The sequence below is a fragment of the Odontesthes bonariensis genome, chromosome 22, assembly GCF_027942865.1.
Source record: "Odontesthes bonariensis isolate fOdoBon6 chromosome 22, fOdoBon6.hap1, whole genome shotgun sequence".
Taxonomy (NCBI): Eukaryota; Metazoa; Chordata; class Actinopteri; order Atheriniformes; family Atherinopsidae; genus Odontesthes; species Odontesthes bonariensis.
This window is the reverse complement of record NC_134527.1, coordinates 4,199,089-4,222,606: the sequence shown is the minus strand read 5'-3', so window position 1 is coordinate 4,222,606 and position 23,518 is coordinate 4,199,089. Positions and strand designations below refer to the sequence as shown.

The 23,518-nt window shown below is 41.4% G+C and overlaps 1 protein-coding gene across 2 annotated transcripts in view; it reads left to right on the top strand.

Moving 5' to 3' along the window:
* The first annotated feature begins 13,697 nt into the window (after positions 1-13,697).
* The window catches only part of sh3bp2 (SH3-domain binding protein 2), a 29,374-nt gene continuing 19,553 nt past the window's right edge, over positions 13,698-23,518 (top strand). Inside the window, exon 1 of one of the 2 annotated variants that reach the window (XM_075456008.1) lies at positions 13,698-13,786. Coding sequence is in view for 1 of the 2 variants with exons in the window: in XM_075456006.1 (XP_075312121.1) it covers positions 20,139-20,230 (92 nt within the window). In the remaining variant the exon portion in view is untranslated. Of the gene's footprint in view, positions 13,787-19,983; positions 20,231-23,518 lie in introns of those variants that run through there. The other variant, XM_075456006.1, reaches the window with a different exon arrangement.

Here is a 23,518-nt window from a genome sequence, read left to right as displayed (position 1 = left end):
CTCTGTAGTCGAACAACTACTCCTTCTATTGATCTTCTACAACCACCATCACCACAGTTTATACCACCACCCTCCGGCAGCTCTACGCAGCCTGGTTTATTTGGTTCAAACCAGTGAATAAACTGCTATGATTCATGTTTTGGGGTTTTTTTTCTGTGGGGGTTTGCAGCTGTTTAAAAAAAAAAAAAATCAGTCCAGATTTCTTTCACTGCTGAACGGATACGTGAGTAATGACTGTGAGAAACAACAAACAACTGGTATGACTGGCTCAGATGAGACCAGAGCAGCTGTAATTCAACATATTACTTTCATTTACTTAAACAAACAATATTAACTGTAGCATTCATACCATAGAATTCAGAATACCAATCTTAACATTAGATAAATAAGAGTTGTATGAGAATGTATCACAACAGTGAAACTTTCACCAAATGTAGATATTTTTAAATCCAGATTAAAAACATCTCTTTTCTCATGTGTCTATGCATGAAATCTGCACGATATCTTTGAATTTATCTAGACTGTTGCTTGTTCCACGACAGGTGTGAAATTGTACATAATCCACGATAGCGATGCCATAATCCACGATAGCGATGCTATGACAGGTGTGAAATTGTACATAATCCGCGATAGCGATGCCATAATCCACGACATCGATGCCATAATCCACGATAGTGATGCCATAATCCACGATAGCGATGCTATGACAGGGGTGAATTTGTACATAATCCGCGATAGCGATGCCATGTGATGCCATGTGATGCCATAATCTGCGATATTGATGCCATAATCCACGATAGCGATGCCACGACAGGGGTGAATTTGTACATAATCCGCGATAGCGATGCCATAATCCACGATAGCGATGCCACGACAGATGTGAATTTATACATAATCCGTGATAGCGATGCCATAATCCATGATAGCGATGCCACAACAGGTGTGAAATTGTACATAATCCACGATAGCGATGCTATGACAGGTGTGAAATTTTACATAATCCGCGATAGCGATGCCATAATCCACGACATCGATGCCATAATCCCCGATAGCGATGCCATAATCCACGATAGCGATGCCATAATCCATGATAGCGATGTTATGACAGGTGTGAAATTGTACATAATCCGCGATAGCAATGCCATGTGATTCCATAATCTGCGATAGCGATGCCATAATCCACGATAGCGATACCATGACAGGGGTGAATTTGTACATAATCCGTGATAGCGATGCCATAATCTGCGATAGCGATGCCACGACAGGTGTGAAATTGTACATAATCTGCGATAGCGATGCCACCTCAGGTGGTATTTTTTACTGTTGCTTGTTTTTAATTATTTTTAGTTATTTTTATTTGTTTCTCTTTATATTATTTTATGTGTTTTTAATGCTTCTTCCACTCTCTGCTGCAATGCTTTTATTTTATGTGAAGCACTTTGAATTGTTTTGTACATGAAATGTGCTACAAATAAACTTGACTTTTGACTTTGACTTTAACAGTTCCTCAAACAAGCAGGATGTTGTCACTGCAGTACATCACTTTGCCTACATGGAAACACAACCACAAACACATTTGTGTATAAGCCCATCTCCCCCCACCCACAGAAATGACTTTCAATTGAGTTAGTGCCCAAAATATATAATTTTGAAAACCACACATCAAACCACTTCAGACGTCACACTTGAAGTGGCATTAAAACGTGTCAAAGGTGATCCAACAACATCCTGTCAGTCTTTCCTTCACCTGCCACGGTGACCCTTACCCTCAGCGAGGACAAGACCGCATCTACGACTGAAGGTGGAGAAGCCTGCACACCAGTGGCGGCTGCTGATTTTTAAAACAGGGGAAACCCATATCACGCGTTCAGGGTTGTAGTGGCTCGTGCCATCCCAAAGCAGAAGATAGCAAAGTTAAAAAGAATTAGTTATAACATAGCTGTGTCTAGTATGTCAAGTATGGCCAGCAAATACACAGAAAGAAGGTATAGACTTTGAAAATTCACACAGGAAGGCCAAAATCAAGTATGATGGAATCTAAGGCCTGTAAATGGCTGGATCAGAATCTGTGGAGTATTTTTCCCCGTCATAATGAATACTTAGAGTTTGATGGTGGTGGTAAGTATTCTTAAAAAAGGTAACATTTGTGATTGGGCAGCATGAATTCTGGAAAGAAACAACTAAAAGTATTACAGCACTTTCACAGACAACCAGTCTCTTTGGTATCCGCTTTGGGACTGAAGTTCCAGCGTGCTTCTCGCCACTTAAAAATTCGGCTGCCACAAGATCTCTCATGTAGGACAAACACTGACTTCAATCATCCCGACACAGCCCCTCATATTGACACGCCCACGTCTAATCTACCCCCAGAGACGCCGAGCAGCCTCGGAAGTGATGAGTTTTTGTTGATTTAGCCAATGATGACCTAGAATTGTAGAAAAAAACTTGACTCTCCCCCCCCCCCTCCTGAAGCCGGGCAGCCCTCGGCTCGGAAGCCTGGCTGCTAGTGGCGGCTTCATAACATGATTTCCTCAGTGAACGGCGGCGATTTCAGAACAAACTTGCGCACCCTGGATTTACAGTATGCTCAAAGGCATTGTGTTTTGGTAACAGGACTGAAACAAATGCAACCATTTTTGGCTTAAAAACCTTGTAAAAAATTAAATAAAAGCACTTGAGATGGACCGATGCACATTTTGAATAGTTACAGATGTGAGTTACGAGATTCAGTTTTGAAAAATGTATAAAAAAATACTTCATTTTGGGAGACTTACAACAAGCAGATGGCACCCATTCGGTGGAATGACCCATAAGAGTCTGCGTCTCCCTTTGTCTGGTGCCAGTGTGTCGTATCTGTTGGTCTAACGTGCTTCACTCTCGCCTTTCTAAGCCATAGTCCAAGTTCCGAGTTACCATTTTGGTTGTTTTTGTTCTGATTAACTTTTATAATATAGTCTTGCTAAAGTCGAGTTTCAGTTTCATAGCATTCTTGTTTTTCCTCCCAGTGGAGTGATTTTTTTTTTGATCATTTTTCATAGATGTACTTCTCTCATTTTGGGAGATTATATATATTAATAGATAACTTCCATAGCCTGCTTTGTTTCTCTCTTGGAGAGCCTTGTGAACTCCTGCTCCTCATTAAAAACTTTTTTGGATATATCATCTCCTGCTCCTGCAAGTTTCAGAGCAACCTGTTGGTTTCCTTAGCGACGCTACTTTCTTTTAACGGGCTTTGTGTGTACAAATTGGACTAATTTGAACTTTAATTAATTGGATTTGATTGGATTGTATCTTAGAAGTGCCTTGAGATGACCCCCCCCCCCTTTTCTTACATGCAGGGCAGCTATGTTGAATTTTCAGATAGAAACTTGTGGTCCCATTGAAAGTTGAACATTTCAGCCTATGCTTTAGGGTTGGCCCCTTTGTGATTTAAGTTGTCAGCGTTTCATGTCCTTGTAAAACATTGCATAGTGTTAGTGAGATTTGCAGTTCCAGGCCTTACTGTCTGTTAAAGTATTGTTCTGACTGCAGGTTTGGCTGAAAAGAATAGCTCAGAGCTAATTTAAAAGAATGAAAGCAACAAATTTGTTTATTTCTGGTGGCTGTGAACGGTGACTTGGTTCAGAGTGATTTATTTATAGTGAGCTTTGATGTGGCTATTTATTATGTGAACATGCAAACGCTGCACATCTGGTTCTAGAGACATACAGCATGCACCATGCTATGAATAGCCATTTCAAACCAGAGTGGTCAGACTGACACACCGGAAGAGCTCAGAAACTGGCGAGCAAAGGCCCGACGCTGACAGAATGTGTGTTAAAGCTGCCGCTCAGGGGCCACGAAGGATCAAAGGAATAGTTTCAGATTCATCTAAAGTTTGATGAAGGGCAGGTGTTAGCTCTGAAGAGGTTTGTTTCTCGCTGCTCTCATGATACAAACGAAATAGTGAATTTTTGCATCTTTTTTTCGATTAAACAGGTCCGATATTCACTGTGTAACAGAAGAAAACCGAGAGAAAGGACCCAGAATCTCTTTGTAGATTCTTGAGTGTGTTTTTCTTAGAAACTGTGCAGCCGCCAAGATAAATGGGAGCACGGATCAAAGCCTCTCTAGACAAAAAAAGCAATGTTATTAGCTTCTTGGAATGTAGAAAGTCTCAAAAAAACATGAAAAATGATAAAATCCTGTCTTATTTCAGACACCACTTCTGACATCCTTTGAACAGACTTTCTAGGAATTAGCTTCAGACTGTTGCTAATCTACATCCTCCCCCATATGCAAACTGACACAATGTTTAAAACCGACAACTCATGAACATCTTCACAAATAAATAGAAAAACTGTGTTATCGTTGAGAAATTCAAAATCCCCAGGCATGACTTTTATCGTTATTTACAGATAAAGTAATTATATAATACACAAATCAATACAGATTAAGATTTTTGCATAGGATGCATGAGTTCAACACCAGTTTGTCTAATGTAAAACAGAAATTGGCACTCTAACTCATTGTCTTTGGTCATAAGCTGCAGAAATATTGGTCTAATGTCTTCACAGAAATTGAAAAGATGCTGGGATTAAAGCTGGGGATGGACCCACTGTCTCTTATAGCAGGCCTTCCTGCTAAAGGTGTGAGCTTAACAAATCAAAGACTGTTTTGTATTCTTACATTTGCAGCGAGGAAGAATATTTTATTGCAGTGGATCAGCAATAAGGAACCAAATGTTAAGGGACGGCATAAAGTGCTGTTTGAGTTGGTGCCTCTGGAATACTTGACTTTTGTATCACATTCAAACTCCAACCAGTTTTATGAGGTTTGGAAATCTTATTTGAAATACTTTCGCCCCATCTTCCATTCTTTTACAGGGATTCCCTGGAAGGTCATAATAATGGGACACACTGTTGTGCTCCCATTCTTCTTTTCTTTTATTTACCCATTTATGTACCTTTTTTTTACTGTCTTTATCAATATGGATACTGATTGTTATTGTGTGTAACTGAGTGTTGTGTTGGAGTTTTGTGTTTGTTTATGTTGAAAAGGGAAAATGAAGTTCCTGAGAGGCGCCTTAGGTTGTACGCAGAAACAAGACAATCCTTTGGGTTTCATTTGAGTGTTAACTGGTCACACAGCTTTACAACTCACAGGATATGCTGTGAGGACTGTTTATATACGGGTGAAAATAGAAAGTAGCCGTTTCAAAGAGTCTTGGAGTGTATGAAATGATTAAATTCAGTCTTTAAATTCAGCTGCATATGCAGCCTCCGTGTTGTCTAAGGACCCCGACACATTCCACTGAGTCCAATGCAATCCACTTTATTTATAAAGCACAGTTTAAATAAACACAAAGGTTTCCAAAGTGCTGTACAATAAAATAAATACAATGAAACATACTAAATAAATAAACAAACTCTCCACCCCGCCCCAAATAAAATATCTGTGTACATAAAATCAACAGCCTACGTGGTATTAAAAGCCAAGGAAAAGAGTGAGACGGGACAACATGATAGTGACATATTTAATAATGTTTCTCTATTTTTTTGCTTTTACAAAGGAAAGATTAGTCCACCAACTTAAATGCACGAGACAAACTCTCACTTTTATGTCTTAAAAACACGTAGTTTAGGATTAGAAGTTACTAAATACATGTTTTCAGGGCTTTAAACGGGGCCGGTATTTAAGAAGGTTTCATAAAAGGATAAACAGATTTAAGTTTGATGACCTGTGTGGATTAAACTTTTGAGTGTTACAAATCAATTACGAACGTGATAATTGAAAAAACTTCAAGTAAAACTAGTCAAGTCGATGTGAAAACTGTTGCTTCACAACAGGAAGGTTTCTGGTCTGACTCTCGGCTGGTGTTTGCATGTTCTCTGCATGCATGGGTTCTCTCTGAGTACTTAGCTTCCTCCTACTGTCCAAAACTATGCTTGTTAGGTTAAATATTGTTTCCGTAGGAGCGTCTGTGAGCAGGAATGTTTGTTTTCCTTCCTCACAGACTGTGATCGCTTCACATCTCCTCTAAACATTCAAGCTCTGTTACATTATTGTCATTTCATATCGTTCTTTAAAGCAGTTTGAAAGGACTTTTTCATTTAGTGGGAATAAAAAGAGTCTGACCAATACTCCGAATAAAAGGCTTTTGAGTGGTTCACTGCCTGTATAGTAAATTGTTCCATGAATGAATAAACAAAAATAGACAGATGTCACACACGGTCATATTTCAGTGGTAGTCCCTAAACAAAAAAATGTGACGTATCAAATGTCTCTCTGCCCACAATTTCTCTAACATTAGAAAAATAAACAGTTTCTGTGCACATCTGCCCTCCTACACGCATCTCTTCACACCTCCCACATTCTCACCGCATGCTTGTGCATACACCTCCACCTTTCTTATGTCTTTCTCCCCCAAATCGCATCTTCAGAGGAAAACTGCAACCCAGAAATCGCCCTTTGCATGTTGCCTCCCACACAGAAATCTTTAATGAATTGTTTCAAGCAACAAGAAGTTTGCAGGCTGGATCAGTGGTTTCCCCATAACTTCACACACAGAGAGGAAGTGGTGTGAGCTGTGGCAGTCCTAGTTTGATCACTTAGGGTGGGAAACTAAACCGGTCGTCATATAAACATGAGAAATGCACAATCTTCACTTTCTCTGCCAAATTTCCACATAAGGGATTGTATATTCTGGTAAAAAGTTGAACTACTGAGCTAAACATTTCGAATGCCAGCCACAGAATTTAGACAAAAGATGTCCGAACCTGTCGGGTCAGAAATATAAAGCCAACGTGAAATGATTGGCTGGTTTGAAAGGTTACTGAGGCCGTGTCCCTTTATACACAGTTTCTGGTTATATAACTATTCCAGGCTCAAGGCAAGTCCTGCATTTTTTTACTGTTTTGAGATGTCAGAGGCCTCCTGCTAAAAAGAGCCGGTAATGTTTTGTTTTGTAGTGGACAAGGAGCAAACTCCAGAGAGATATTCCATTTTAAAAGATATGATTTGGGATTACATAGGTGGTGCGCGTGGGGCTCATGTGCGATCAAAAGTGCTCGGTGAAAAAACTACTCCAGTACTGAGTAACTGTTGAGTAACGTCTGATTTATTTTTTAACACAAGCATTCAATCAGACAGACAAAAATACTAAATAATCATCTTTAGCCAAATTAGAGTTCATCCAATTGATAAAATAAATTAAAATGAATTAATTAATTACAAAATAGCTTAAATTAAAATAATCCAGGTAAATTCAAGTTCTTCAATAAAAAATAAAAGAGACTTAGGAAATGTTTAAAACATATGTAACCCATATGTAACCTAAAAAACAAACATTCATCTATCCATGGGGGGAAAAAACGAGTTTAGGAAACTTAGCGCTACATGTTTCCTCAAGTTAGATGTTGAGTTTCTGCTGAAATGTGCGTTTGTTTTGGTTGACACAGAAGACACATAATATAGCTGCTGTTTCTCACTCTTTGTAAGGTAAACATGCTTTCAGTATGAGGCCTCGTCTGCGTCTTCATTTCCCACCGTTGGTTCTGACATTTTTCATCTGTTTCTTTCTTTGTTTGCTACGACTGCTAATGCTAAAGCTAACCCGTCCCGCCGCTGAGATCGAGTACGGTCACGTGACCAGACCGCACGGCTGCGTCTGATTGGTGGAACACAGTCAGGTGGTAGAGCCTTTGGTGGAAGTCTCTCTCTCTGTCAGAATAAAACATTAAAATGAGGCGTACGCGGGGGGATAAAAATAATGAGGCGTAGAATACCAAAGAGGTAAGAAGAAAAGTAACCAGCTCATTGTAGCCTAATGTAGCGGAGTAAGAGGACAGTTTCTGCTGCACACATCTACTCAAGGAAAAGTAAAAAGTATAGAGATTTAAAACTACTCCTAGAAGTACGATTTTTTCAAAAACTTACTCAAGTAAATGTAACTCGTTAGTACCCACCTCTACTTGAGATGACATTTGTTGTAATTTGGCACTATTGTGGCTGCAGGAGGTCAGCTGCTTCAAAGGAACGAAGAACGCACAGAATATGCCGTGAAAATCCCACTCTGGCGAACAAAAACGGCGCCTTTTATGCAGGTAGCAAAAACTTTAGTCATCCAGCGTTTGATAAGCATCAGTTCAAGCAACTGATGATGAAAACAGACGTAACACCAGAGACCCAGTGGTCCACTCAACAAAATGCATTTAAAATGTAAGGACCGAGCAACAACCCTAGGTTCTCCCCTGAGAACAAGACCAAAAATCTTATGTGCACCCCTGATTATGACATATAAATTGCATTGAAATAAGTTTTTTCACACAGAAACTCGTATTTTTGAAGGAAAGAATGGGCAGTGAGAGTGTGCACGTGCACTCCAGACCACACAGGTGAAGTGGAAGCTGAAAAAAAGGCTTTTAATTTAGTTTGATTTTAAACATTTAGCATACAAATGTGATTAATTGTGATTAATCAGGGAAATCATGTGAATAATTAGATTAAAAATTGTAATCGTTGCCCAGCCCTACTAATAACATGTTACTTACCACTATTATCAACTTCTTTAACTAAACACATTTGCAAAAAAAAAAGATTTTACCCCTAGCTTATGAATAAGTTTAAAAAGAAAGAAAGAAAGGGAGTGGATTTTATTCTATATTTGTCTAAAAAGGGCAACACAAAGCAATGGAGAAAAAAAAGGGAAAATGTTTTCCAAAGAGGACAAAAGTTCTGATTTTCCTGTTAACTCATTAAAGCAGTGAGAGCTTTGCTCCAGAGATGGGAAACTAACCAAAACTCAGAGTTTTGTGGGCACTCTGAGCCACTGAGGTTTACGCAGGCTGATACAAATGAAGAGTTGTAGGATCTATAATGACTGGTTAGAAATCCATGTGCTGTGTCTACTCTGTTTTAGTTGGGTTGCTAGGATACTGGTTTTGAGATGAAAGAGCTAAATTTAAGCAGACCTAAACCCACAACATTCTACAGGCACTGTTATGCTGACTCATAAAATTATTTCTTGGCAAACCGAAACAGAGCAAACTGAGGTTTGTAGAATGATAATTCGAGGTGCACTTTTGCCCTTAAACTTCAGTGTGCACGTGGTTCTCTCTGTCAGCCTCTGACTTTTTATTAGCCACACAACTACAGACGGTTTTACCCCAGTTAATCCCTTTCATCTGTGGGAGTCTTTCATATTACACATCACACATTTAAGAATTGGTTAAACTAAATGACGTTTCAGCAAAAACTTTGGCACAGAAACAAATTACTGCACACACTCTCACTTACAGTCACAGGTTCACCGTACACATGTTTAGGGACTGTGGGAGGAAGCTGAAATGTACCTGGAGAAAAACTAGCCACATGAGAACTCCACAAAGAAACCAGGAATCACCTTATTGTGAGGCTGCAGTACCCTAGGCACGTGCAAACTCCACAAAGAAACCATGAATCACCTTATTGTGAGGCTGCAGTACCCTAGGCATGTGCAAACTCCACAAAGAAACCAGGAATCACCTTATTGTGAGGCTACAGTAACCTAGGCACGTGCAAACTCCACAAAGAAACCAGGAATCACCTTATTGTTAGGCTACAGTAACCTAGGCACGTGCAAACTCCACAAAGAAACCAGGAATCACCATATTGTGAGGCTACAGTAACCTAGGCACGTGCAAACTCCACAAAGAAACCAGGAATCACCTTATTGTGAGGCTACAGTAACCTAGGCACGTGCAAACTCCACAAAGAAACCAGGAATCACCTTATTGTGAGGCTACAGTAACCTAGGCACGTGCAAACTTCACAAAGAAACCAGGAATCACCTTATTGTGAGGCTACAGTAACCTAGGCACGTGCAAACTTCACAAAGAAACCAGGAATCACCTTATTGTGAGGCTACAGTAACCTAGGCATGTGCAAACTTCACAAAGAAACCAGGAATCACCTTATTGTGAGACTACAGTACCCTAGGCACATGCAAACTCCACAGAGAAACCAGGAATCACCTTATTGTGAGGCTACAGTACCCTAGGCACGTGCAAACTTCACAAAGAAACCAGGAATCACCTTATTGTGAGGCTACAGTACCCTAGGAACATGCAAGCTCCACAAAGAAACCAGGAATCACCTTATTGTGAGGCTGCATTACCCTAGGCACGTGCAAACTCCACAAAGAAACCAGGAATCACCTTATTGTGAGGCTACAGTAACCTAGGCACATGCAAACTCCACAAAGAAACCAGGAATCACCTTATTGTGAGGCTACAGTAACCTAGGCACGTGCAAACTCCACAAAGAAACCAGGAATCACCTTATTGTGAGGCTACAGTACCCTAGGCACGTGCAAACTCCACAAAGAAACCAGGAATCACCTTATTGTGAGGCTACAGTAACCTAGGCACGTGCAAACTCCACAAAGAAACCAGGAATCACCTTATTGTGAGGCTACAGTAACCTAGGCACATGCAAGCTCCACAAAGAAACCAGGAATCACCTTATTGTGAGGCTACAGTAACCTAGGCACATGCAAACTCCACAAAGAAACCAGGAATCACCTTATTGTGAGGCTACAGTAACCTAGGCACGTGCAAACTCCACAAAGAAACCAGGAATCACCTTATTGTGAGGCTACAGTACCCTAGGCATGTGCAAACTCCACAAAGAAACCATGAATCACCTTATTGTGAGGCTACAGTAACCTAGGCACGTGCAAACTCCACAAAGAAACCAGGAATCACCTTATTGTGAGGCTACAGTACCCTAGGCATGTGCAAACTCCACAAAGAAACCAGGAATCACCTTATTGTGAGGCTACAGTACCCTAGGCATGTGCAAACTCCACAAAGAAACCAGGAATCACCTTATTGTGAGGCTACAGTACCCTAGGCATGTGCAAACTCCACAAAGAAACCAGGAATCACCATATTGTGAGGCTACAGTAACCTAGGCACGTGCAAACTCCACAAAGAAACCATGAATCACCTTATTGTGAGGCTACAGTACCCTAGGCACGTGCAAACTCCACAAAGAAACCAGGAATCACCTTATTGTGAGGCTGCAGTAACCTAGGCACGTGCAAACTCCACAAAGAAACCAGGAATCACCTTATTGTGAGGCTACAGTACCCTAGGCACGTGCAAACTCCACAAAGAAACCAGGAATCACCTTATTGTGAGGCTGCAGTACCCTAGGCATGTGCAAACTCCATAAAGAAACCAGGAATCACCTTATTGTGAGGCTACAGTACTCTAGGCACGTGCAAACTCCACAAAGAAACCAGGAATCACCTTATTGTGAGGCTACAGTAACCTAGGCACGTTCAAACTCCACAAAGAAACCAGGAATCACCTTATTGTGAGGCTGCAGTACCCTAGGCATGTGCAAACTCCATAAAGAAACCAGGAATCACCTTATTGTGAGGCTACAGTACCCTAGGCACGTGCAAACTCCACAAAGAAACCAGGAATCACCATATTGTGAGGCTGCATTACCCTAGGCACGTGCAAACTCCACAAAGAAACCAGGAATCACCTTATTGTGAGGCTACAGTAACCTAGGCACGTGCAAACTCCACAAAGAAACCAGGAATCACCTTATTGTGAGGCTACAGTAACCTAGGCACGTGCAAACTCCACAAAGAAACCAGGAATCAGCTTATTGTGAGGCTGCAGTACCCTAGGCATGTGCAAACTCCACAAAGAAACCAGGAATCACCTTATTGTGAGGCTGCAGTACCCTAGGCACGTGCAAACTCCACAAAGAAACCAGGAATCACCTTATTGTGAGGCTACAGTACCCTAGGCATGTGCAAACTCCACAAAGAAACCAGGAATCACCTTATTGTGAGGCTGCAGTACCCTAGGCATGTGCAAACTCCACAAAGAAACCATGAATCACCTTATTGTGAGGCTGCAGTACCCTAGGCATGTGCAAACTCCACAAAGAAACCATGAATCACCTTATTGTGAGGCTGCAGTACCCTAGGCACATGCAAACTCCACAAAGAAACCAGGAATCACCTTATTGTGAGGCTGCATTACCCTAGGCATGTGCAAACTCCACAAAGAAACCAGGAATCACCTTATTGTGAGGCTGCAGTACCCTAGGCATGTGCAAACTCCATAAAGAAACCAGGAATCACCTTATTGTGAGGCTACAGTACTCTAGGCACGTGCAAACTCCACAAAGAAACCAGGAATCACCTTATTGTGAGGCTACAGTAACCTAGGCACGTGCAAACTCCACAAAGAAACCAGGAATCACCTTATTGTGAGGCTGCAGTACCCTAGGCATGTGCAAACTCCATAAAGAAACCAGGAATCACCTTATTGTGAGGCTACAGTACCCTAGGCACGTGCAAACTCCACAAAGAAACCAGGAATCACCTTATTGTGAGGCTGCAGTAACCTAGGCACGTGCAAACTCCATAAAGAAACCAGGAATCACCTTATTGTGAGGCTACAGTACTCTAGGCACGTGCAAACTCCACAAAGAAACCAGGAATCACCTTATTGTGAGGCTGCAGTACCCTAGGCATGTGCAAACTCCATAAAGAAACCAGGAATCACCTTATTGTGAGGCTACAGTACCCTAGGCACGTGCAAACTCCACAAAGAAACCAGGAATCACCATATTGTGAGGCTACAGTAACCTAGGCATGTGCAAACTCCACAAAGAAACCAGGAATCACCATATTGTGAGGCTACAGTAACCTAGGCACGTGCAAACTCCACAAAGAAACCAGGAATCACCATATTGTGAGGCTACAGTAACCTAGGCACATGCAAACTCCACAAAGAAACCAGGAATCACCATATTGTGAGGCTACAGTAACCTAGGCACGTGCAAACTCCACAAAGAAACCAGGAATCACCATATTGTGAGGCTACAGTAACCTAGGAACATGCAAACTCCACAAAGAAGCTGATCTCCCTCATGTAACTTTGTGTTACTTTTCTCAAACAGTTAAATGACTGAAAATCAGCCCATTAAAACTATGTGTTCCAGTATTTCCAGACTGTCGCGCTGCTCTAATAAAATCCTGTTTTTATAACTTTCAGCCAGCATCACAGCAGCAGACACCATTGACGTTGACACCCTTCACATGCAGTTGCCTCCACGACCACTGGAGGTTGCATGTTCTTGAAACATAATCGTTGGTCACCCTTCCTTGCATGATTAACCTGTGTTTGAGGAAAGTCTTGAATATTTACGGTTCCATTTTTAGATCATTTGTTTTGTCAGTTAAAAATCACCAAACACTGGAGAAATTTTGAATCCTCACATTTTAGAAGCTGAAACCAGAAAATAGTTGACAGTTTTTGCTAAAGAGGAAACTCGCGGTGCATGGTCCATCACAGCGGGTGTTAGTGTGAATGTAAAGCAACAGATCTCAGGTTATACACAGATGCAACATATTTCCTGATCAAAAGGAGTGGCTTTGCTACACAATAAAGAGGAAGTTTATCATGAATTTCTGGCTTCAGTCACACAACTACTGAAACATGGCCCTGGATATGAGCTGAAGTACATATGATATGTCTTAAGAAACTGTTGCACTATGCACGTGAGTAAGTTTCCCTTTTTTGCACGGCCTCTGTTTGTCTGCCGGTCTGTGTTTGCATGAGGGCTGCAGCCAGTTTCTCTTGTGGTTAAAGGGAGGGTGTTGTGACACTGAGCAGCAGCTCTGAATAGCCGGCCCAGGAAGTGAACTGGGCTGAAGTAGAGCTGTGCGGGGCTCAAACCACCGATGACACAGACAAAGACAGAGGAGCTGGACAGCTGACACAGCAATCCATGGGTGAGTTTCATTGAAAAGTTTTAATGCTTCATCGAAAGTTGTATTTTTATGGACTTTCTGCTCATGTAAAGACTTTCAAATGAGGGATGCATGGCTGCTGAATGCTTTGTAAGAGAGAGCCGGTGCCACTGTCTCTGGTTTGTGTGCTGTTACGGTTCTTTGGATGTATTTCTTAATACTTAACGGGAGCTGCCTTCTTCTCCATAGCACCTAAGGACTATGACTATTTTTTAGGGTTGAAATACCACAAAACACTCGATGTGTGGGGAAGATTTATCCAAAGACTTTGACCGGTCCACTATATCGACATGATGCAGCCAGCAATTCATCCCGTAATCCTGCTTTAGGTATTATATAATTTAGAGATAATGCCATTTCACTCAAACTTCATGCTAACCATTCAAACCAAAGGTTTTCAGTCAGAAGCAGACATGAGCAGCTTCCCGGTTTAAGGCGGCGAGGGTAAATGTTGCTAATTGAAATAAGTTTTATCAGTTGGAAACTGACCAGCTGTCTTCCCCTATAAAAGGATGCAGTAGAGAGGAAGTAGTTTTGATGAGAAGAGCCACTTAGAGTCCGCTGCATTGTGTTCTGTGGCATTGTTCAGATGTGTATTCCAGAAAAACAAGCTAACATCACAAGCAAACTGCCTGTTTATTCACTTTGAAGCATTTTGTTTCCAATTTTATCCCTTTTTTCTTGTTTGTACTGAAGTACTGCATACATTGAAGTACATTGAAAACCACAATGATCCCTTTCCGTTGGAGCTTGAGCACTTGAAAGGCTGGCAGTGTGTTTAATATTGCAGCTGTGCTGCTGTATTTACCCTCTTTTAACTTTTTTAGCAATCAGCTACTGTTTAATTTATTTATATTTTTGCACATATCTCACAAAGGGTATTTGATACTGACATCAGAAAAGATACTGAATAATATTCTGTGTGCACTTGTACCACCCACTCACACAAAAAGCATTTTTTCTGCTTAGTTCATGTAAGATGTATGCAGGGTTTTACTTATAAATGCAAGCATTTACATTAAGCCTGTATCTTTTAGAGGTCCTATGCCATTGGTGGCATCACTGTGGGGTCACAGCAGTGTGTGGATCTGATTTTCACTTTTTATTTTCATGTTAATAGGCCTATTTATGGTAAGAACGTTGTAAACTTTCTTCTTTATTTTGAGGGCCTCTGTTTGAACTTCTGCTTTATATGGAACCATGTGAAGTCAGACAGTGGTTTGATCATTTCATAGCCCTTACTGTAGTCTACCAGATGATTCTGCTGTTGCTTAGCTGCTAGTTATTTACACTCAAACAACATTTTTCCAAGTGAAGCAGCAAAATATATGTTTTATAAAGGAGGTTAGCCAAAAATTAAGACTAATGACAAACTGACAAATGCCAGCATTTACATACCTAGGTTTGCAACTAGCATGATGAGCCTATAGCAGCTAACTGGGCTAGCAACTGGCTCAGCTGGTCATTAGCATGAGTCTACACTGGCCTCTAGCCATCATGCAGCTAGTGACAAGTGCCTGCCAACAGCTGCGCCTGTTACAGTGTTTGCTGCTCGGTCTGCACGGTTTACACAGCAGGCAGTGATACGAAGGGAGAGAAAATAGGGCCAAGCGATTGTGAGGTCTGACTTTTTCCTGGAGAACTCTTTTGTGATGCAAATGTATTACTCTGTTGAACACATATTGTTTTGAGAAGCAAAACACTTTATTTTTGTGGCCCCTCAAACTAGCCAGACAACTTTCATCAACACCAAAACGAGGCTGGAACTCTGCTCACAGGACGCAGCAGGGGGTAAGAAGATGTTCATAAATGATGTTGCTGATATGGGATGTCATACAGCTTCATGTCAAAAGAGGCGAACTATCCCTTTAATCCAGAGGGTTTAATATGAGGTCGGCCCACCCTTTGCAGCTATAACAGCTTCAACCTTTCCACAAGGTTTAGGAGTGTTTATGGGAGTGTTTGACCGTTCTTCCAGAAGCACATTGGTGAGGTCAGACACTGATGTTGGACAGAAGGTGTTCTATCGGGTTGAGGACTCTGTGCAGGCCGGTCAGGTTCTTCCACACCAGTTCTGGAGCTAATCTGAAGGTCCCATGAAGGTTGGAGGTCTGTAGGGATTGACTCTGCAGAAAGTCGGCGCCTCAGCATCCGAATACGAGGCCTACCAGTTCGTGTAGCTCCCAATCACTTCCACTTTGTTCTAACACCACTGACAGCTGAATATTCAGCAGCGACTGGACTTGTTATCCTTTCACGGCACCACGCTGGAATTCACTGAGCTCCTCATCTCCTGAGAGTGACCCATTCTTTAACAGTTGTTTGCAGAAGCAGTCTGCATGCCGAGGGGCTTGAATTCATACGCCTGGGCCATGGAAGAGGTTGGAACTCCTGAATTTAATCATTTGGATGGGTGAGTGAATACAGCGTGAATACATATAAGGTCAGCCAGGTTGTGAATGGTGCGGTGCTTCCTGTTCAAAGGGAGTCGTTCCTCTCCACAGTCGCCTCAGGCACGCTGGACTGAAGACAAGTTTCAGTGCAGTCTGTTGGTTTCCTTAGCTAGGAAATAGTTTTTGAATTGGCTCTACATGAATGAAATGGATTATTTTATAAATAATTATGATTACAATTAATTTAATTCCAATTGGCTTGAATTGGACTTTATTATCTAAGTGCCTTGAGATGACATTTGTTGTATTTGGCGCTATATATAAATAAAAATGAATTGAATTGTTACGGTAACACGATGAGCAGCAACAAAGTCTTTGTGATTTCCTCCGCGCAGCGCTGCTGACATCAAAGCCGTCTCACGCTGCTTTCAGATAAAGATTATAAGTCAATGATAGAACCAAATACAGTATGAGTCGCAGCCCGATGTTTCCTTTGTCGGTTTGTTGAGAGAAAGGTTTTGCTTTGACTCACTCTACTTGCTTTGGCACAGCGGTTAGATGGAGTGGGCGACTAACTAACAGGAACCAGCGGTCCTCACTTTTGTGAATATCAAATGTCACATTGTCTCCATAGTTCTTGACAGTACTGCTCCAACCTTTTGTTTAGCTCATACCGTATGTTACGTTTGACATTCTTATTTTATTGTTTAGCAGCGTTATGGGAGTCCAGCTTTTGGGTGTTTTGGGAGGTGGGGATGTGCTTACGGCCAGCAGAAGCTGCAGATGAGAAATAAAATCATCATTAGACTTCAGATTTTGTGCGTAGCAACTGGATTTATTCTAAAAGGGAAATTGGTTTACTTACTGACTTCTTGATGGTTGTAAAATTGCACAAGCATAGGGTTAATTTGTTTATTTGTAGAGCACGATTCAAAGTGCTTTACAGCTACATAAAATCATTAAAACATGAAAATAATAATTAATTCATTCATTTAAAAGCGCAGAGTGCAGACAAAACACTTTCAGGTGTCATATGCACAGCTAAATAGAACTGTTTTCAGCCTGGATTTAAACATTGTCAGAGTTGAGGCCTGTCTCACATCTTCTGGAAGACTGTTCCAGATTTTAGGAGCATCAAACTGAAACCTTGTTTAGTCCTGACTCTGGGCCCAAGCAGGACACCCCTCCCTGGGGCAGGAGACCCCTCCCTGGGGCAGTAGACCCCTCCCTGGGGCAGGACACCCCTCCCTGAGGCTCTCAGCTGGTTCATGTGGCTCTAACATGTCAGAGATGTGCTTTGGCCCTACACCATGAAGAGCAGAGCTGTTTTAAAGTCTATTCTCTGAGCGACAGGAAGCCAGTGCAGAGACCTGAGCACTGGACTAATATGGTCGTATTTCCTGGTTCTAGTCAGGACTCGAGCAGCAGCGTTCTGGATGTACTGCAGCTGTCTTACAGCCCGTTTAGAGAGCCCAGTGAGCAGGCCGTTACAGCAGTCTAATGCATTCTAGTTTTTCAGTTCGGTAGGGAAAGTTATGGATTTGCTAACTAAGTTTTTGACTTCTTAAGATTAAATGATCTAACAGATCTTACTGTATATTTATCTACTTCTCTGCCAGTTTTATCAGCAACAACAACAGAAAACATCGTATTTGTGAGCCTGCTTTGGGATCAGAGCATATTGGCTGCAAATGTGGGGCACAAGTGTTTGTTAGAGCTTAAACACGGCCCAGTTTCAGGCGAATGAGGCTGTATGAACATACAGTTTATCCTGTAAATAAGTACAGACAGTAAGAGAGAAGCAAACAGATGAAAACCATTGGCAACGTTGCACCCACCGGCGTTCAGATGGGGTGATAACGCACACTGGATTCACATCTAAAGCCACTCAAACTCTTTTGCATCTACTACACTCACACAATCGTCCTCTTTCACACAACGTTGTGCTGCATGTTCATTTTCTATAAACTGCCAAATAAAAACTTTAGATAACTAAAAATAAAAACGCAGAAACAGATCAGCAGCCGCGGTACCTCTGGCTTCACCAGATTGTGAGATTTGCACCTTTAAATACTTCTGCTCTGCCATGAAAATGATCCAAATATTGACTTGCACATTGTGCTTATCTCCCAACCATCCTGCTCTCTAAAGCCAAAAAGCTTTTTGGACCTATATAACACCAATGACATTTTTCCATTACATGGTGTAGTGCAGTACAGTAAAGTTAGGTTCAACTCGACTGCAGTGATTTGTTTTCCCTTACAGACAGAATTCCCCCCTCACTGTGCTGAGTACAATCTGTAAATCCATCCTCAGGTTAATCCACATGCTTGTGTATTTAAGACAAGTTTATTTGTACAGTTTACTTCTCAGAGCTTTACGGCTACATAAAATCCTTAAAACATAAAAATAACAATCACTCAAAAGAGTCATACATCTTCCAAAGTACTCACAGTCAGTGGCAATTGAATTTGTGACTTTTTACTGTTAAATTCAAATAGATTTTCACAGGGTAGATGCTCGGGCTGTAGCGATACACTAATTATATGATAGGATTCGATACAATTCCATACAATTCGATTCAATATGATATGATTCGATACGATTCGATACAATTCGATACGATTCAATTCGATTCAATTCGATACGATTCAATTCGATGTGATACGATACGATTCGATTCAATACAATTCGATTCGATATAATTTGATTCAATATGATTCAATACAATTCGATACAATACAATTCGATACGATTCAATACGATTCAATTCGATACGATACAATTTGATGTGATTCGATACGATACGATACGATTTGATACGATACGATTTGATACGATACGATACGACACAATTCGATACGATTCCATTCGATTCGATACGATTCAATACAATTCGATACAATTCGATACGATTCCATTCAATTCGATGTGATTCGATACAATTCGATACAACACGATACGATAGGATTCGATACACTTACATAATTTTCTGAAAAAAAGGGAGAGTGTGATTTGACATGAATCGTCGCTGATTGGACCAGTGGTCCGACCTTTGAACCGGAAGGACAACACCGCCAGACAAACAGAAACAAACGAACATGTCACAAACGTGAGAGCTGTGCACTTTATACATTTATAAATTTTTATGAACTAATTTATCACTGTTTTGTATAATGTGACCCCCCGGCATTGTATTGTATTACCTTAATGTTCTGTGTTTTCACTAATTGTAACGTCTGACTTTTCAATAAAGTTTGTTTTAAAAAAAAAAGTACTATATTAAAAAAATAAATCGATACTTTATCGGGAAACGAAATATCGATATATATCGCAGTATGGATAAAATTGCTCAGCCCTAGTAGATGCACATAATGATGTGCCTCTATTTATTTTAATTTGCAATAATAGGTACAGAAGGATGTTGCTGCATAGTTGGGCACTTTAGATGCTATAAACTAGTAAAGTAGCTGGAAATCCCACCGGGGCAAAGCGTTTTATCAGGTTGTGTTTGGAGAAGTGTGTGTGTGCGCTTGCTTGACCACTTTATTGTTCCAGTCTGATGAGATGGAAAGTCCCGTCTTTCTCAGGTAATGTGTGTCCGAGAGTGTGAAGTGTGTGTGCGTGGGCTGCGTCCCTCAGCCAATCGTGTGCAGCCTCTGAGGAAGCAGGAAGGAACATGGCAAAGACGGCCCGCCAATCAGAAGCCAGGCCGGGAGGAGGAACCCCCTTCAGGAAACGTCTGGCAGAGTATCAGGGGTTCAGAGCTCCAGCAGACTTCCTAAGCGACCCTGCTGAGACTTCTACCAGCTCGCCTTATGGCTACATGTGTCTTTTAATTTTAAGCTGCATCTCCGTCTCTGGTCCTGTTTGCGTTCCTCTTCGAGATTGAAAATTATGGTGGTACGTTGCACCGTGCTGCTGCAGTCGAGTCCGCCGGCATGTCCGCTCCTTCGATGAGGAAGAAAAAGTCCTTTTCGCAGAGTTCAAAGCTCAGCACCAGGATGTGTATTCGGGAACAGAGGGAATTCATGTAAGTTCTTGCTGTTTTTGTCTCTCCTGAGCCTGGCACAGCCGGTGTCATTTACTTCATCTTCCTGTTTTCATCGCTTTCTTCCTTGATGGATGTGTTCCCAAAAGACTTCCTGCAGGCCCTGGTTTGGAGATAAATCCTCAGACTTCCTCGAGCGATCGAAGGAACATCTCATTGTTGGTCTTTTGGGTTTATCTGGTGCCGGATATTTGGAATTGAATGATTCTATTGGTCAGCCTGGGTGTCGCCTTGAATGGCAGGTGTGCTGTGCAACCACTCGGTTTACATCATTCGGATTGGTTAGTGTTGGCTGTTCATTAGAGCATTCAAAGAGTAGATATTTGGGGGGGAAAAATCTCTAAACTGGTTACTTTTTGTCTTTATTCACGTTGGAAATGTTGCTGATGTCCTAGAATGGTTATAAACTGTTGTGGAATATGTCGGGCTGCGAGCCGGGAAGAGTTCAGCCCTGTTTGTCAGACGTAAACATTTCTATAGACATGTCAAATAGAGTTTTTTCACCTTTTATCAGGTGAAATTAGTCTGGGAACAGACATTAAATCCGACTAATCCCAGCAGGATAGAAAGCAACACCTATGCTGCAGTGTAAGTAAGTTAAAAAATAACTCTTACAATCGTTTCCTGATTGGAAAAAGCACCGTTGATAACGTTCTATAAGTGCTGAAGCAAGACAGCACAAACACCAGAGAGAAGAAAGTAATATTCCAGCTGCACTCAGTGAGGTCCGGCTCGGTCATAGAGGCTGTAAAATACATAAAAGTGGGTTTTTCTGTGGGTCACATCCAATTTTAAGATACTTTTACGACATGAAAGCAGCATCCAGATGCCGAAGGTGAGGATCAAGGGCTGAGAGGTCAGCAGTGAGATGTATTCCCTGGCATTAATGGCAAAATAAAGGACAAAAACATGGATGTCAGACATCGTGATTGGCCAAATCATTACTCCTAACATCACAGCATCGACTCAGTTATCAGGCTTAGTTTTTTACCTTTGATGCAGGTCACTAACTTGTGATTCACTCTTTGAATCTGTGGCTTCACGAGGGTTCAACCGCCATGTAATGAATGACAGGTGACACCTTACAGTGGGTGGCGGAAATCAACCACATCACCTACTCACATGTACACATTTCTGCCAGTGGCTACCCAGATCTGAGCTTCTTTCAGCATTTATGGCTCAGTTATCTGCACTCTTTGTTATTCAGATATATGACGCCCTAAGGGTAAAGCCTCATTTTGCAATTAATCCCACCCAAGTCCTTCATTCAGTTAGTGAGTAACAGCAGCTAAATGTAAAGTGCATACTGGATTCATTCCACAGTAAATGTCCCCTGTGAGTGTAATTAATGTTGCGTTGTGTTGATGATGCATTAATGGGTAAACAGCTGGTAAAGGTGGAGCTGCTTTGGACCACAGAGTGATAAGAACACTCCCCAGGGCTGCAGTGTTGTTGTTATAGGCCTTCAATGGCTCCCTGCCGGCTTTCGGGTGAAATTTAAGGTTTTATTGATTGTTTTTAAGTGTTTAAACTCCATGGGCCCGTCTTACTTAATTGAGCTGCTCTCAGTCTTTAGTCTTCAGTTCAAATCCAGACTGAAAACATCCTTTTCCCTGGCCTTCCACTAGCTGAAATGGAGTTTACCTTGGCTAGCTACTGTTATTGTTATTTTATTGCTAATTTTATCTCAAATTTTATTTTTTATCTGTTATGAAGTTATTCTTATTACTATTTTATTGATGACTCTCTTAACATGTGATGCAGTTGCTATTGTGAAGCACTTTGGTCAGCTGAGGTTGTTTTAATTTGCTATATAAATACATTTTGAATTGAATTGAATGGGTCAAAAAGTGAAATATTACTTCTAAAATCACCAAATAATATCTTGTTTTTCACACAACGGTTAAACTCTAAGTGCAAGAACCTCAGAAGCGAAGTTACTGTTAGTAAAGTACATACAAAGGCTACAGAGTTTAGATTTAAATCGTTTAAATTGGGTATGACAGGTATTGGAGGCAAATGGTGTCCAGTGAATCGTTGGCTTTTCTCAGAAAAACAAACCCACCGTATTTTCCGGCAGAGATGATGAATCTGCCCAAGTCACGTCAGCTGGCAGTTGTTGCCACGGTAATTCCTCTGCAGGGTTTGCATTAGAGACAAAGAGGAGTTTACAGGAAATGTGCGCTCGTTTTCAACCCCAGTTTCGGGGGGAGTAAGAGGGGATTGGGCCTGTAGTCAGAGAGACAAATCTCAAAGCCTTCTCTTCCTGTCTCACAGCCTCGCTGCACCTCTTCTTACCTCTCCATCAGTGCGTTTTTATCTTTATTTTAGACGGGATATGCAGCTACAGCTACGTGTGTTTAGTCTGAGAGGAATCCTTCCTCAGGCCGTTGTTATGGGAGCCTGACGACAGGGCAGTTCCTGTTGAGTGCTTCTGCCATATTTGGACACAGGAAGTGATGATGCGTTGGAGACGCAGGTAGAGAAAGAGGACCCGGTTTTATTGTTCCTGCTTTCTGTGGGTCCACTGCTGCAGGTGTGAGTGTGTGTGTGTGTGTGTGTGTAAAAGTTAACTTTCTGTTTCTGTTCTGTTTTTGTATTTCGAATGAATCATTTGTGCTCTGAAATAATCTCGCCAAATTTATCTCCGGCTATTTTTCACAGGGTTGATGTGCAGTCTTTCTGTATGAAACTCCAGCACACTTTTTTTTCTGTTGCAGCTTCGAGTGTTTTAATGTTGTAAAAACCCTTAAAGGGACATTTCGCCTCTTTTGACATGAAGCTGTATGGCATCCCATATCAGCAACATCATTTATGAACATCTTCTTACCCCCTGCTGCGTCCTGTGAGCCGAGTTCCAGCCTCGTTTTGGTGTTGATGAAAGTAGTTCCGGCTAGTTGGCTGGGGTTTAAAAATAAAGCGTTTTGCTTCTTAAAACAATATGCGTTCAACAGAGTAATACATTTACATCACAAAATCATTCTCCAGGAAAAAGTCAGACCTCACAATCGCTTGGCCCTATTTTCTCTCCCTTCGTATCACTGCCTGCTGTGCAGACTGAAGTGCAGACTGAGCAGCAAATACCGTAACAGACGCGGCTGTCGGCAGCAGGCAGTGATACGAAGGGAGAGAAAATAGCACCAAGCGATTGTGAGGTCTGACTTTTTCCTGGAGAACGATTTTGTGATGCAAATGTATTACTCTTTTGAACGCATATTGTTTTGAGAAGCAAAACGCTTTATTTTTTAAACCCCAGCCAACTAGCCGGAA